The 14,280-nt window shown below is 32.3% G+C and overlaps 6 protein-coding genes and 1 pseudogene across 7 annotated transcripts, besides 2 other annotated features; 4 read left to right on the top strand and 3 right to left on the bottom strand.

Moving 5' to 3' along the window:
- Positions 1-79: 79 nt before the first annotated feature.
- On the top strand, positions 80-1,975 carry TVAGG3_0816810 (glucose repressible protein MAK10 family; the record flags this gene model as incomplete). Its single annotated transcript, XM_001330394.1, has 1 exon — positions 80-1,975. The coding sequence occupies one exon, from the start codon at positions 80-82 to the stop codon at positions 1,973-1,975; it is 1,896 nt and encodes a 631-aa protein (XP_001330429.1).
- A 134-nt stretch (positions 1,976-2,109) lies between these two features.
- On the bottom strand, positions 2,110-2,635 carry TVAGG3_0816800 (protein of unknown function, DUF488 family; the record flags this gene model as incomplete). The annotated part of the gene is made up of 1 exon (XM_001314386.2): positions 2,270-2,635. One exon carries the CDS (start codon positions 2,633-2,635, stop codon positions 2,270-2,272), a length of 366 nt encoding a protein of 121 aa, XP_001314405.1.
- Positions 2,636-2,956: 321 nt separating this feature from the next.
- Positions 2,957-3,432, bottom strand: TVAGG3_0816790 (uncharacterized protein; the record flags this gene model as incomplete). Its single annotated transcript, XM_001314385.1, has 1 exon — positions 2,980-3,408. The coding sequence occupies one exon, from the start codon at positions 3,406-3,408 to the stop codon at positions 2,980-2,982; it is 429 nt and encodes a 142-aa protein (XP_001314404.1).
- Positions 3,433-4,060: 628 nt separating this feature from the next.
- On the bottom strand, positions 4,061-7,753 carry TVAGG3_0816780 (uncharacterized protein; the record flags this gene model as incomplete). The annotated part of the gene is made up of 1 exon (XM_001314384.1): positions 4,806-7,634. The coding sequence occupies one exon, from the start codon at positions 7,632-7,634 to the stop codon at positions 4,806-4,808; it is 2,829 nt and encodes a 942-aa protein (XP_001314403.1).
- A 196-nt stretch (positions 7,754-7,949) lies between these two features.
- Positions 7,950-10,502, top strand: TVAGG3_0816770 (armadillo (ARM) repeat-containing protein family; the record flags this gene model as incomplete). The annotated part of the gene is made up of 1 exon (XM_001314383.1): positions 7,950-10,502. One exon carries the CDS (start codon positions 7,950-7,952, stop codon positions 10,500-10,502), a length of 2,553 nt encoding a protein of 850 aa, XP_001314402.1.
- A 9-nt stretch (positions 10,503-10,511) lies between these two features.
- Positions 10,512-11,811: a mobile genetic element.
- Positions 10,608-11,731, top strand: TVAGG3_0816760 (annotated as a pseudogene). Its single transcript has one exon. A coding segment is annotated over exon 1 (1,124 nt).
- A 598-nt stretch (positions 11,812-12,409) lies between the features above and the next one.
- TVAGG3_0816740 (antigen BSP-related family) lies at positions 12,410-13,522 on the top strand (the record flags this gene model as incomplete). Its single annotated transcript, XM_001314382.1, has 1 exon — positions 12,410-13,522. The coding sequence occupies one exon, from the start codon at positions 12,410-12,412 to the stop codon at positions 13,520-13,522; it is 1,113 nt and encodes a 370-aa protein (XP_001314401.1).
- A 269-nt stretch (positions 13,523-13,791) lies between these two features.
- Positions 13,792-14,280: part of a mobile genetic element that runs on past the window's edge.

The following is a 14,280-nucleotide window of genomic DNA, read 5'->3' as shown; positions in this document are numbered from 1 at the left end:
AGAAACATATACATATACATTTTAAAAATACAATTTATTTCGATAATAATGTTGGAGTGGTCAAAAAAAAATTTTAAAAATGTGGGCTGAAATTCCTACTGATACATTCAAACAATGCCAGGACAAAATGAAATTCGATGACTTCATATTCACAGACAATATGGTTGCCTATGATTCGATGTCAGCTCTTCATGTTGATATGCCAAAAATTGACTGCCATCACATGGCTAAAGGCGTGTATACATTAGAAGAATTGATTGCTTCAGGATTCCCACTCCCAGAGGAAGAATTTTCATATGATGAAATCCGTAAAATTTGCGGATATTATCTAGATACAATTGTAGCTCGTTTGGATGGCCATACAGTATACCAAACAACACTTCTTTCAGTATATGCACACAAAGAGTATCCACTTAAGAACGAATTACTTAAAGCAACAATTTTGAGTTTCATAGCTCTTTCAAATGAAATAGAAAACTTCGCAAACAAAACAATTCCGGAGAATTACAACTTCTGGGCTCAGTGCCAAACGTTTAATGAAGTTGCTCACCCTTATAATTTCGATGAAATCAATGATTTGCTTCAGAAATTCAAAGGAAACGCGGAAATTGCAGACATCATCGATTTCTTACAATTTATAGTCAATTTTGCTATATATCTTTCAAAATTCCCAGAAATGAAGTTCCCAGAAATGCCAAAGCTTCCAGAGCTCTCAGAAGCTATCGGATTCACACAAATTCTTCATCTTAGAGACCTCCCAACTCGTGCTCCTCCAACAAAGCTTCAAATTTTACCACACGAAAAATCTCTTGAAAGATTCAAGCAAAACGTCGCTCTTATCCAAGAACTTACAGCTATTCCATTTCCAACTACATTTGCCGATGCAATTACGCAAGCTTCAGCTTGGTCACTCAAAAATTTCGAAGCTCCAATTTTCCCACGTATTGTTCGTCTGAAACAAGCAATTTTGCTTAAGGATGAACCAGATACATTCTATGGTGTCAAATATATTGATTTTCTTAAAAAAGAATTAACACAATTCAATACTCCGGAATCTTGCTATGCAAACAAAGATTTTAAGCAAATATTGAACCACATATATTACATTATGTGCCAATCCATGCGCGCTTTCTGGATGCCGAACGCATTTACCCAATTTGTTTTCCATAAGTCTCTTTTCCCAATTTGGGGCAGATTACAGAACAACAACCTTGCTGTTGAGACATCAATCTCTCATCCAAAGCCAAAAGTTCGTTCTTTGGCCCATGAAAATTATTTGAAAACAACTGTTGCAACTTGGGGCCAAATTATAGCCGCAACTTTTTCAATTGAGTACGTTAAACAGTTTATTGCTAGTGATGTAATGATTCCTGACGATTACGCGTTCTTATCCTTGGTATTGTCCCAGGCTTACGGAACATGGGCTGATGCTTTGGAGAAGAAGCGTACAACAGATGCCATTTACGCAGTTATGCAGCACAGAGGACCAAAACATAACTCAATTATAACAAATGAAGATGTTGACAGAAAAATTGCTCCTGAGTCCGTAGAAATCATGAAATATAAGGCTTTATCTGAACTATGGAACGCTACATTCTTTGGATTGCGTCATTCCATTTGCTGTGGCGGATTTAAAGGAAAACAAGCCGAATTTTTCAACTACGTTAAAGTCTACGAAGAGAGATTGCGCTACATAAACAAAATGAGAGAAATAAACCTCATGAATCATGAACAATACAAATATCTTATGAGTGGTCAGTCAAATACTCTCGACGACGCTACCAAGAAATACATTACAGCGAGACCATTTATCAAGAAGGCCGCAGATGCAAACACCGATAAGTCCCAGGAAGCTTATTACAAGGCAATGATGCTTGGATCTGTTATGGCTCCAATGAATTTGGGTAAGAGAAAGACAGAAACAATTAAATTTACAATTACGGATGACATGTTACCTTCTTTCTCATTAGCGTAGAAATAAATATTTTTTTAATATTTATTCCGTTTTTATTGAAAAAATCAAATACATTTGTATAGTTTACACGGATAGAATTAAAAATATTGTAAAAATTGACTAAAAATACTCCGATCTTCCTTATATCTATAATGTATCATGCGGATATTAGAATTATTTCTATAAACATCTTTGTTAAGTTAATTTCGAATATTCTTTAAATTCATTCATTCGCAAAGTCGTTAACACATATGGATGATAATTCTGATATAATACATTCACTGAGTTTTAAAAATATTAAAGATATATCACATTTTATTTGATATGTTCTTCAACCCATTCTTCAAGAATCATTGCATGATTACAATTTTCATTACGCGCAGCATACAAAAAGGTCACGTTGGAATTTTTCAAAATATCTCTAATTTTGAAAGCAAATTCACCAGCTTTTGAATTTTTATTAAGTTCATCTAGATACAACTTTTTGAACTCATCAAACTTTTCTTCCTCATGATTGAACATTTTGCGAATCTCAGTTGATGGTGTTACATCTTTATTCCATTCATCAAGTTTTGCAGCTTCCTTTTTGACTCTACGAGGCCAAAGACGGTCTACGAGCACACGATACCCATCTGATTCTTCTACAGGCTGGTAAATACGCTTTATTTTTAGAACATTCATATAAATGAAATTTTGTGAAAAAAATTTTCCCAAACCAAGGATACCTTTGAAATTATGGATTCTGAGAATATTTTCCCAACTTTCCCTGTCACAAATATTTATTGTGCATTTGTTTGGAGTAATTATTTCCCTCCAACTTTGTATATTGTATTGCCATTTTATTAATCGAAAAATCAATTGAGGATGATGTTTGTTATGTTTTTGAGATTTTGCATACTCTCAGGGAACATAGAATAAGGAACCCTAATATTTTTTTTCATTTGAGAAACATACTAATAATTAATTTTAATATCTCATTTAATAATAAAAATTTGTATCATATCACGAAAATAAGTATTTATAAATCAAACATAATTAAGAAGATGACGCATTATGAATGAAATCCATTGACTTGGCTGGGGATTTTCTTCATCAAGTTTTGATATAATAAACTCAATTGGAACATTTGCAAAAGATGTTGAATAGTCATTGTAGTTATTCTGGGAACATAAATTGCGCTTTAATGCAAAGGTTAAATCCCAAACTAATCGTTTTTTCATTTCCTGAACATCTTCTTTATACTGATCCAATAAACGAGATTTTGTGTCAAGTTCTTCAATGCTTGGAATTGCATAATCACTTGATTGATCATCATAATCGTTATCATAATCTTCAACTTGATTATAAGCACGATCAAAAGGATTGTCAGACGGCAGGGTGTTTTGTGACTCTATTATAAGTGAAGGTAGATCCTGCTCGTCATCAGATATCAATGATTGATGCATTATTGACATTGCGTTTTAAACGTACAGTCTGAGAAATTCTATCAAAGTTTTTATCAAAATTTAGAATGAAAGATTGAGATTATCAAATGTTATTCTATCAAATTATAGATATTTTCCTTTGTTTCAGACTAGGGATTTAAAAACGGTTTCGCCAAATGGTGAATTACTGAAATCAGCCTGATTCTTTCGAATTCGGCGAACTCAAAAAGTGACACAAATTATACTGAATCTCGCTATAAGGTCGATGAAAAAATGAGCGTTTTTAAAAAACCGCCGTTTGAGAGGAAAATTGAGAGCCCCGATGTATACTTTTTGACATTGTCAAAAACTTTGAAAGGACCAAAAAAATTTTAGTGTTAGAAAGTTTACAAATGTATACTTTCTGACAAACAGACTCTCAAAAAGTACTCAAACTGCGGTTTTTAATTTCCGCACTTTTTTTGGCGACCTTAATCATTCATAATTTTTGCATATGTCAAATAGTTACAGTATGTTTATAACTTTATTGTCATAATATATATATTCATTCAATATATTTTGCAAATATTGGGCTTAACCTCTTCGCCAAATTGCGAATCCGCCATTTTGTAAAGTAAAATTGAGAGGAAAACGATAATTCCAAAATAAAAATAATAGACCCTATCTTAAAATCATGAAGATTATCCAACAATAAAAATGTTAGACTCTTTATTAATAAAAAACGAAAATTCCATAAAATAAAAATATCAGACCCTTTTACATGGTTTCGAAATTAAAAAATGGCGAATTCGCCAAAAAATTAGAAGTGGCGCAATTTGCCATTTTGCGAACTTTTTTAAATCCCTATTCAGACAAAGACAAATACATTTTTCTTGGTTCAATTCGTCAACACTCAGTATTGCTGAAATACAGTTGAATTTGTGTATCTTAAAGAGACATATACATCTCATATCATGATAAACAACCGTGACATCAAAATTGGCTCTTGAAACGAATATTTCAGTAAAAATGAAGCCGTAACTCTAAAGCATCAAGAGGCAGTTTCAAAAACATCTCCATTTAAGAGTTATCTCATTGATTAAACAAGTAATTCAATGTGTTGCAAAAATTTATTTCAATTAGTTAACTAAGATTTGATAAAATTTTTTATATGAAAAGTATCTTAAAAATTCAGGAAAATAAATGCTTATCCGCAAATGAATGATATTAGAGATCATTTCATAAATATGAAATTGAATGATTTTAATTAACGAACTCGTCTAATGTTATATGAGGGATGATAAAATGCATCAGAATGAAGCTTTGTCTGAACATTAACTTCACAAATATATGATGAAAAGTGAGAAAGTTTTTGAATAGAAGATGTATTTTGAACATTATTTGTTGTAACTGATCCTGTTGTTAAAAAAAAACATACGAAGAATTTTTTATTTGAGAACAATATTAACATTTGCTTGTGAAATTGCAGCCATAACTTCAGAAGCATGGTCGGCATCAGGGAAGATATTCTGCTGATTCAAACATTCGATGAAATCAATATCAATGATTCCTTTCTGAGCTGCCAAAGAATGTCCAGGATGGAAGAATCCAACACCTTCTGAATACTCAGACAATGCATTGAATTGGTATCTTTCAGACCTTCTAAACTCTGTCATCAAAGGAGCAGGGAGAAGTGCACCGAGCGTACCATCTTTAAGAAGATAGTATATGCAATTTCCATTCCTGAAAATGAAGACAACAACACGGCCGATGTTGATTCGACCACAAATATTTAATTGTGGTAAAGAAACCATGTCAAATGTATTAAGACCTAATACAATGTTGATATCGATAGTAGTGAAGAAGATGTCTCCCCTCTCTGTGGAGAAAGCGACTGTCAAATCATCAATAGGTGCAATGGCTGTGATTTTGTCTGTCACTTTTTTGTATTGGCCGACACCTTCCAAACAGTCATCTTTCTTGTTGTACGTCAAGACGGCGATTCCATAGTTTTCGACTGAGCACCAGATGTATCTGCCATGAGTTACAACCATATTGACGTTGCCGCATAAAGTTGTATTTGCATATGTGAATAAAAGTTTGTCTTCTATGAATTTGCAAACCCTTATCGTATGGCTGGTACAAAATATTACCTTATGGCCCATCATGCATATACTTGATATGATGGTCTCAAATTTATTTGTGAATTTGAGAGAGAGTTTGCCATCTTCGTATACAATACCATGTATTGTATCTGATTTCCCGCAATCCGCTGCAATAATTTTGACCCTTCCCTTTGATTCATGAGCAATTAAAGTTGAAACAGAGCCTTTGAACGTTTCTGATGTGATTTCCTGGTTCTCATTATCAAATACATGGATAGAGAACTCATGGTCGTTGTCTACACAAAGAGCAAATCCGTAATTTCCGGCAAGAGCGATATAAATTGTGTTTTTAATGCTCAATTTGATGTAAAAACTATGTGTTGACTGATTTTCAGTCAAGAAGTTTCTCGCTGTGACGTTTCCTTCCTTCGCTGTCGATAAGAAAATAACTCCGATTTCATCTTTATACAAACAGAAGGCATCCATTGGCAGAAACTGTTCTTCATGGATTGTAGAGTCATAATAATGGTATAATCTTTCATCAGCGAAGAAAAATTCGTCATCATTTGCAGGATTTCTGATAAAGAAGACATCAATGCACGGATTGCCAATATAACAATATGTATGTTTGATAAGTTCTCCATTTTCATTTGTTTCCGTTGATAAAACCGTTCCATTGAACATTCCGACGAATAATTTTTTGCCTTCTTCAACAAAGATCATTGAGGTTACACGGGATGGAACATCTATATCAGCCTTTGTATTAAACTCGTTATCCATTAAAATTATGCTTGCAATTCCTGTATTTTCGTAATAATGACTTGAAGCAGTGAAATTTTCTGAAATAGCTACGGCGGTTATTACTGTATCGTCTGCTATATCAATTGTTGTCTGACCAACTTTCTTGAAATCGGAAATTTGGAAAATAACAAGTTTTCTATGGTCAAAAGCAATAAGAAGGCGTTCATCCATGTAGTCACATGCTGTACAACGTCTAAGAGCTATCTTTTTACTGGATTCTTTCTGATAAATGCCATCTTCGTAAATAAAAATTGAATTATTTTCATTAATTTCGTAAAGGCCAAGCAATCTTCCTTGTCCATATGGAATTACATCCTCATTACCTATGATTTCGGTTCCATTTTCACTGGAAATAGCATATGAGTCCATTGATTCTGTAAATAAGCGGAAAGGTGGCTGAGTTTCGTACGGAACGTTGTTTTCCCGTGGGAACTCACTATATTCGTATGAGAAAACACCTCTAGTATCTGCTGCGTAAAGTTTTTTGTGAAAAATTGTTGCAGATTTTATGGAAAGTGGACTTTCTAAGTCCAAAACTGTATTGTCTTGCATGGTCTCGGCTTCTTGTGATGGATTAACTGTGAAAATAATGTTATCTCCGTTGTCACAAACGCCAAATGCCAAATTATTGGGTAAGAGGAAAATCTGATTAAGTTTTGGTGCTTCGAGGTCGATATCTAATGACATATTATTGATATCAATACCTCTAATGTGATTTTCCTCATCTTGAATAATAATTCTTGATTTGAAAACATTTGAGTGGACAACCATAGGAGAATCAAGTTCCACTGGATTTTTCTTGCTTGGATTTTCAACTTTATCCGGATATAAGAATGCAAGAACTGTAGCTTTCGAATTTTTATAAGATATAATTCCTGAAGCCGTATTTTCAAGATCCTTAGATGTAGTTTCAAGAGTTTTATGATTAAGAATAAGAACATCTTGTTTATCATCCTCTACAATAAGAATTTGAAAAGTATTTAACGTTGATCCTGCTGTAGCGTCTAATAACTTCATTTCATGAAGCACTTTGATGTTAACATCAATCGTATCTTTGTTAAATGAAAATATATAACAAAAATCTGCACCTTTATATGAAATTAAAACTGTTTTGAGATCATTTGTAGTTTCGAAGAGATTATATGGCTCTGGAGACTTATCAAGTTGAACACTAGCGATTTTTCGAAATTGTTTCTTAAAATCGGAAATTGTTAGTAAGTTTTCTGAATTTAAAGTCCAAATATAGTTTTCATTGAAAGTACCCCATGTAATGCTTGTTCCTGTATAATATTTGCTCACATCTTTGATGATAATCGATTCACTTTCGCTAAATATTGTGTATTTCTGAATTGAACTATGAAAACCAAGCATAATTTCACATGTTGACGATGAAAGCTTCCTCGAGCCAAGAAAAGAATGAATCTTGGTCTCTGGAATCACCGTAGAGTGATAGAATTGCATTGCTTGGGTCATAGAACGATTATTTTTTTAAAAAAACACCTATTTTAAAAGCTTTTAATTATTTGATAAATATAACAATCATAACACAAAACTCATGATTATTAAAATTTTTATGAAAATTCATTAAAAATAGCATTTGATATAAGGAAAAAACATTATATTTGACAAATGTTTATACTTTAATACATATTACAAAACCAATTGTATAGTTTGCAATCATAAATAATGGATGAACTGTTACATCATTTGAAGAATTGCCAAACTCAAGAAGCAACAGAGTACTTTCTGGCCATAACAAACGATGTTGAAAGATGTGAAATGTTTTTTTCTATATTAACTCAAGATAATGAAATCATCCAAAATCCAAAATTACAATTATCATTCATTGGTTTATTTAAGAACTGGATTTCTACAAATTGGTTGAATTTAAACGAAGAAGTTCATGGAATGTTCTATTCTTTAATAGAACAAATGCCAATTATTGCAAATCTCGGTGATTTTATTTCACAATACATTTCAAAGTATACTATATGTCCTAGAATTTATGATCAATACATATTTTCGATATTTACAGCTCTTTCTGATCCATCCTCTTTATCATTAAAACAAATTTCATCTCTTACAACAATATCTCATTCAATAATACGAAACTACCATAATATTAATGAAAATGAAGTACTAGATGTCAATGAATTATATCAAAAATTTTTAGAAATCATGATTCCTTTGATAGACAATGCAGAACTACAAAAAAGTGAAGATGGAGCAATTATCCTAGACAATACATTATATTCTTTCTTCATTTTATTCAACAGAGTACAGCCAGATCCTTCACAACTCGAACCTTTCATTAATTTATCAAGAAGTGTCATAGAATTGTTCGCAACAGATGATTCACCACATCCTTTGTTTGTTCCTGCTTGTATCCGCTTTGTAAATCGTGTTTTCAAAATTGAATTATTAAAAGAACAGCTTTCACCATTAAAAGAAGAATTTATAGGTATATTCATTAATGCTCTATCAATATATGTTAAAAAACAATGTGATTCCAGTTTTTTATTAGAATCAATTTTAATTTCAATAGAAAATTTGAAAAAATTAATACCAGAAGACACAAATATATTAGATTTATTCCTAGAAGCATCAATACCGTCAGTACAAGACTTAAATGACCTTTTCCAAAACCCATCTGTTTTTTATTCACTTGCTTATTCAACAGAAACAAGTGAAAAGCCTCTTATCATGCTCAGATCATTAATACATCACATGGTATCAACATATGATTCGTGTCTTGATTATTTGATAAATTTGCCAATATCAGAAGTTTTATGTCGACAAATTTCGCATTGTTATAAAATTATTTCATCAAAGGAAGGAGGAAATGACATTCTTGTTCAATGGGTTAATGCGGCAACAGTTCAAATTGCTGATGATAGTTTTGAAATTGATTTTACAAATGAAGAAATGGTTCTTTGTGTTTCGTCACAATTATTTTTATTAGTTTCTACTGTTAAATATTTTCCTCTTGATGAATTAGCCGCAATCATGGAACATGTTGTTCCTAAATTCTTGAATGATAAGTATTCTATACTTACTATTGCATCAGCGAAACTACTTTATAAATTGATCAAACATGATATTTATCCTGAAAATGAATGCATTGACAATTTAATTAAATCAATTGGAACTTCTTTATCAAATGAACCAATGAAGACATTGCAAAAATTATGTGAAGTTCTTCCAAACACTATTGAACGTCGTGCGCAAGATGTTTTGCTTGCAATTAATAATTATATTGAATTAGATAATTCGGAAGAAAATGTTGAAATTATGTCGAAATGTTTAGAAATAATAGATAATATGATAAAATATACTCCTTCTGTTGGTCATAATTATGTTTGTGATTATGTTGTTAGATTTATTGATAGAAATCTGAGTTGTGATGAAGATACACTTATTGATGCATCATGTAAACTCATACAAACAATTTTAACAACGAAATCACAAAGAATTCCAGAAATTATACAAATTGTTATGAAAAATCTTCAATCAAATCAATATTTATATGATTGTATTGATGAAGTTATTTATATATTCTTGAGATTGATTTCTAAATGCATATTAGAGTCAACAAACTTCTCAGAACTTAATATATCAGAAGAAATTATTAATTTGTTCACACATTACATGTTTGAAGAATCAAATGGAATTGAAAGTTCTAGATCGATCACAACATTGTTAATTTGGATTATTATGACAGACAACGAAGTTAATCTTGATTATTTGTTTGGATATTGCAACAATCTTCTTGAAAACTATGGTAATCTTAAAGATACACAAAGAATGTGCATCATGCAACTATATGCAACTCTTTATATATCAAGAGGTATTTTATTTTCTGATGAAATTGTTCATAAAATTTGCAAACAAATTCACGATGAATATTGCATTGATTCGCAAGATTGTATTGTTTATGCATTGTTTATCATGAGATTGATTGATTCTGGTTCATCGGCAGATACACTTATGCCATATGTTTTTCAAACAGTCAATCATCGTAACAAATGGGAAAATTTATCAAAAGAACAACGTGAAGAATACATAAACGATGAAGGATTTAAATTCTCAGACAGTTTCGTTCTTTTGCTTGATACAGAAGACATTACTGGACCATTCAATCAATACGATATTATGAGTTTAGTTTCAAACAGTATCATCAAATGTTCAGTTAAAGGTTTATACAAACTTCGTGAACTCTTCCCTGATAACTTCTCATAGGATAATATATAGGGTGTCCAAAGGTGCGTTTAGCACAGCGCTCTATATGAGACTATTAAAGGAGATATATGCTGATTATAAATATATAATAAAAAATATGAATATATGTATATGATGAGTATGTTGTATTTTGGCGCCATGCCGGGATATAAAATGAATTTTGAGACAAGAGGCGGTTTCGCGGGAAATTTTAGCGGGATTTTTTCATTTTTTTAATGAATCATAAAGAAAACATCCTCGCTCTTGCAAAAAAATGCAAAGACTGTAAAAAATCTACGAGACATTGGTAAAATACTTCGGTATGGATGCTCCTAGCTATTCCACTGTAACGTATCATGTTAGGATGTATCACTTCATGAACAAAAAGGCGCCCATCATAAAAATTGACAAAAAATCGCCGGATCAAAGAAAAATCAAAGCAATTCTTCAAGCGCTAGATGAAGACCCAAGAGCATCACTCAGAAGGATAGAGGAGATGACAAAGATACCACGTACAACAGTCAGTTATTATCTGCACAATTATTTGAACTACAAACTAGCGTATACACGTTGGGTTCCGCACAACCTTTAATTCAAAAAAATCTAGAGTCCAATCTTCGAAAGAGCTCCTCTCTATATTGGGTGCGTATCAATCCAAGAAGTTTCGCTTTTTAGTAACAGGGGATGAGTCTTGGTTTCAATATGCAACAGAAGCCAAAATCATGTGGATCCCGAAGGATAAAAATCCGCAAACATTCCCGAAGAAAAAAATTTGACACACCAATGATGATGTTGTTGTTGGTTTTTTGGGGCGTGAATGGCATCATCGCAATTGATATTCTTCAAAAACCTAATACGATGAATGCTCAGTATCTAATTGACAATGTTCTTACTCAAATTATCAATTCTGATGAGTTTGAGAAATCCAAACAACAAAAACAAAAGTTTGCAATTCATTTTGATAATTCAAGAGTTCACAAAAGTCATAAGGTAATGAATTACTTGTTGGAAAACAATGTCAAAGTTGTTCCAAACCCAATTTATTCACCTGATATTGCACCTCTGACTTTTATTTATTCGGCACGCTAAAAAAGAGAGCTGAAGGACGCGAATTCGCGAGTCCAGATGATCTTGAAAATTTTGTAAGAGAGCAATTTGAGCAATTTTCTCATGATGATTTAAAGCGTGTCTTTCAAGCCTGGATCGATCGCTGCGAACGCGTGATTGAATCCAATGGTGATTATATTTAAATAAACTTTATATATATGTAACTTGTTTATTTCTATTCGCAGTATTCAGGTTTGTGCTAAACACACCTTTGGACACCCTATATTATTCAATTGTTTTTTTATATAAAGTCTCAAATCAAAATTGAAAATTCTATTTCATTTTTTTTATGAATAATGTGATTAATAAATAATGTTTTAATGTACATTGAGATGACTATAGTGGCCGGTTCTCGTGGAAACCAGATTTTGGGTTTATCAACCAGAAACGGCCACCATATGATGGCCATGCTTTAATTTAAAAATAACTACTAATAACAATTCTCAAATGCTGTATAATCAAAAATGGGCCAAATGAGAACTGATTGCTTCTGACTATAAATTGATGTGTGTTTTGGCCGAGGGCGATTTGTCGCCCGAGGTCAGAATTTTTTTTGAAAAAATCTCCGCTTCTGGCAAAATCCCATGTCCGACAAGCTTAATCATAAGCTTGAGAGTCATCCTTTTCTTAAGGAGAGATCAAAAGTGTACAGTTTTTAATGGTAAAAATGAAATTTTAATTCGACGTGAATTAACCGACAATTGTTTTGTATCTGATCAGAAAATTCAATGAATTTCTGAGTAAATTCAGAAAAAAAAGTTTTTAAAAATCGAACTTACAAGTTCGAAATCATATGAATCAAAATTATCCATTGATAAATAATGGCAGAAATTAATGCAAATGATGCTAATCAAGGTGTTTACACTATTACAGGTGATGTTTCGGATAATCAATTTGCCAACCACACTGAACTTCGAAGTGTTGAAATCAAGGACTGCACCACCATTGGCATCTATGCTTTCTTCAACTGTACAAACATCACAAATGTCAAACTTCCGAATACTATTACAAAAATCGGAGAAAGAGCTTTCTCAGATTGTACACTTCTCAAAAGCATATCCATCCCAGAAGGTGTTACTACATTAGAAGATCGATTATTCTACTTTTGCACTTCACTTGAAGAAATTAATCTCCCAGAAACACTTTTATCGATTGGAAACGAGTCATTTCGATTTTGTACTAATCTCACAAACATCAGTCTTCCATCATCGCTAACAACAATTGGAAAGAGCGCATTCTCAGGATGTATTAGCTTGACTTTATTCAATTCATCGCTTCCAAACAGTTTATCTAGACTTGGAAATGGTGTTTTCTCTTCATGTATAAGTATAACAAATGTGACAATACCTGATACAATCACTGTTCTTGGTTCTTATTTATTTAATCAGTGCAAATCATTGCTTTCCGTTTCATTTGGACAAAGTATAATAAGTATTGGTGATTATTGTTTCTATAATTGTTCGAATCTTGTTGAAATCTCAGATTTGCCAAGTATTGAAAACATTGGTGATAGATCATTTGATTCTTGCATAAACCTCAGTTTTGTTTACCTTTCAGATCAAATTAAATCTATAGGTGTTTCCGCTTTCAATAAGTGCAGGAAATTAAATACAAATAACTCTGTATTTAACTTTACCCAACTCACAGAGGTAAAACCAGGAACATTTTCACAAACAAATTATGATTTTCGTATTAATCTCTCAGATCAATGTAAGAAAATAGGCGCATATGCATTTTATATTGATAATGAATACTATGAAAGATATTGTAATCCTTACTGGAATTTATTTTATTATAATGGATACATCTCAATTTTTACGGACGCATTCCCTAAATATTTAGAATATGTAGTTAGTATACATATCAAGGGTACGGCGGCACTGCGCGCCTCCTTATCCATTATATGTGAATTTGACACTTTACGAAACCGTTAACGTATATTTTACAACACTAACGACTTCACTAACGAATTCACTAATGTTTTCACAAACGACTTCACTAATGTAAAAAATAAACGTTCTCACTAACGTTCCCACTAATGTTCTCACTTACAAAAGTATTGCAACTCCTCCCATTGCTGTGCTTCATATAACAGCTCATAATCTTCTGACTCACTTTCTTCTTCATATAGGTCAAAATCACTGTCATAGTTTATACCTGTAAGTTTTGACAAAGCTAATGAAACACGCTTACCGTTTGTATCAGTTAGTATACATATCAAGGGTACGGCGGCACTGCGCGCCTCCTTATCCATTATATGTGAATTTGACACTTTACGAAACCGTTAACGTATATTTTACAACACTAACGACTTCACTAACGAATTCACTAATGTTTTCACAAACGACTTCACTAATGTAAAAAATAAACGTTCTCACTAACGTTCCCACTAATGTTCTCACTTACAAAAGTATTGCAACTCCTCCCATTGCTGTGCTTCATATAACAGCTCATAATCTTCTGACTCACTTTCTTCTTCATATAGGTCAAAATCACTGTCATAGTTTATACCTGTAAGTTTTGACAAAGCTAATGAAACACGTTTACCGTTTGTATCATATGCTTGTATAAACTTTCCATTATGCTTGTAGTCATAAACGCTCAAACTAACTTTACCCTTTCTCCCTCGTATCTGATAGAATGTATTTTCACGAGGAACGAAGAACAAATTCTTGAACTCATGACCGTTGTA

The sequence above is a fragment of the Trichomonas vaginalis genome, chromosome VI (assembly GCF_026262505.1).
Source record: "Trichomonas vaginalis G3 chromosome VI, whole genome shotgun sequence".
NCBI lineage: Eukaryota > Parabasalia > Trichomonadida > Trichomonadidae > Trichomonas > Trichomonas vaginalis.
The sequence above is the reverse complement of the archived record's forward strand: the minus strand, read 5'-3'. Positions and strand labels throughout refer to the sequence as shown.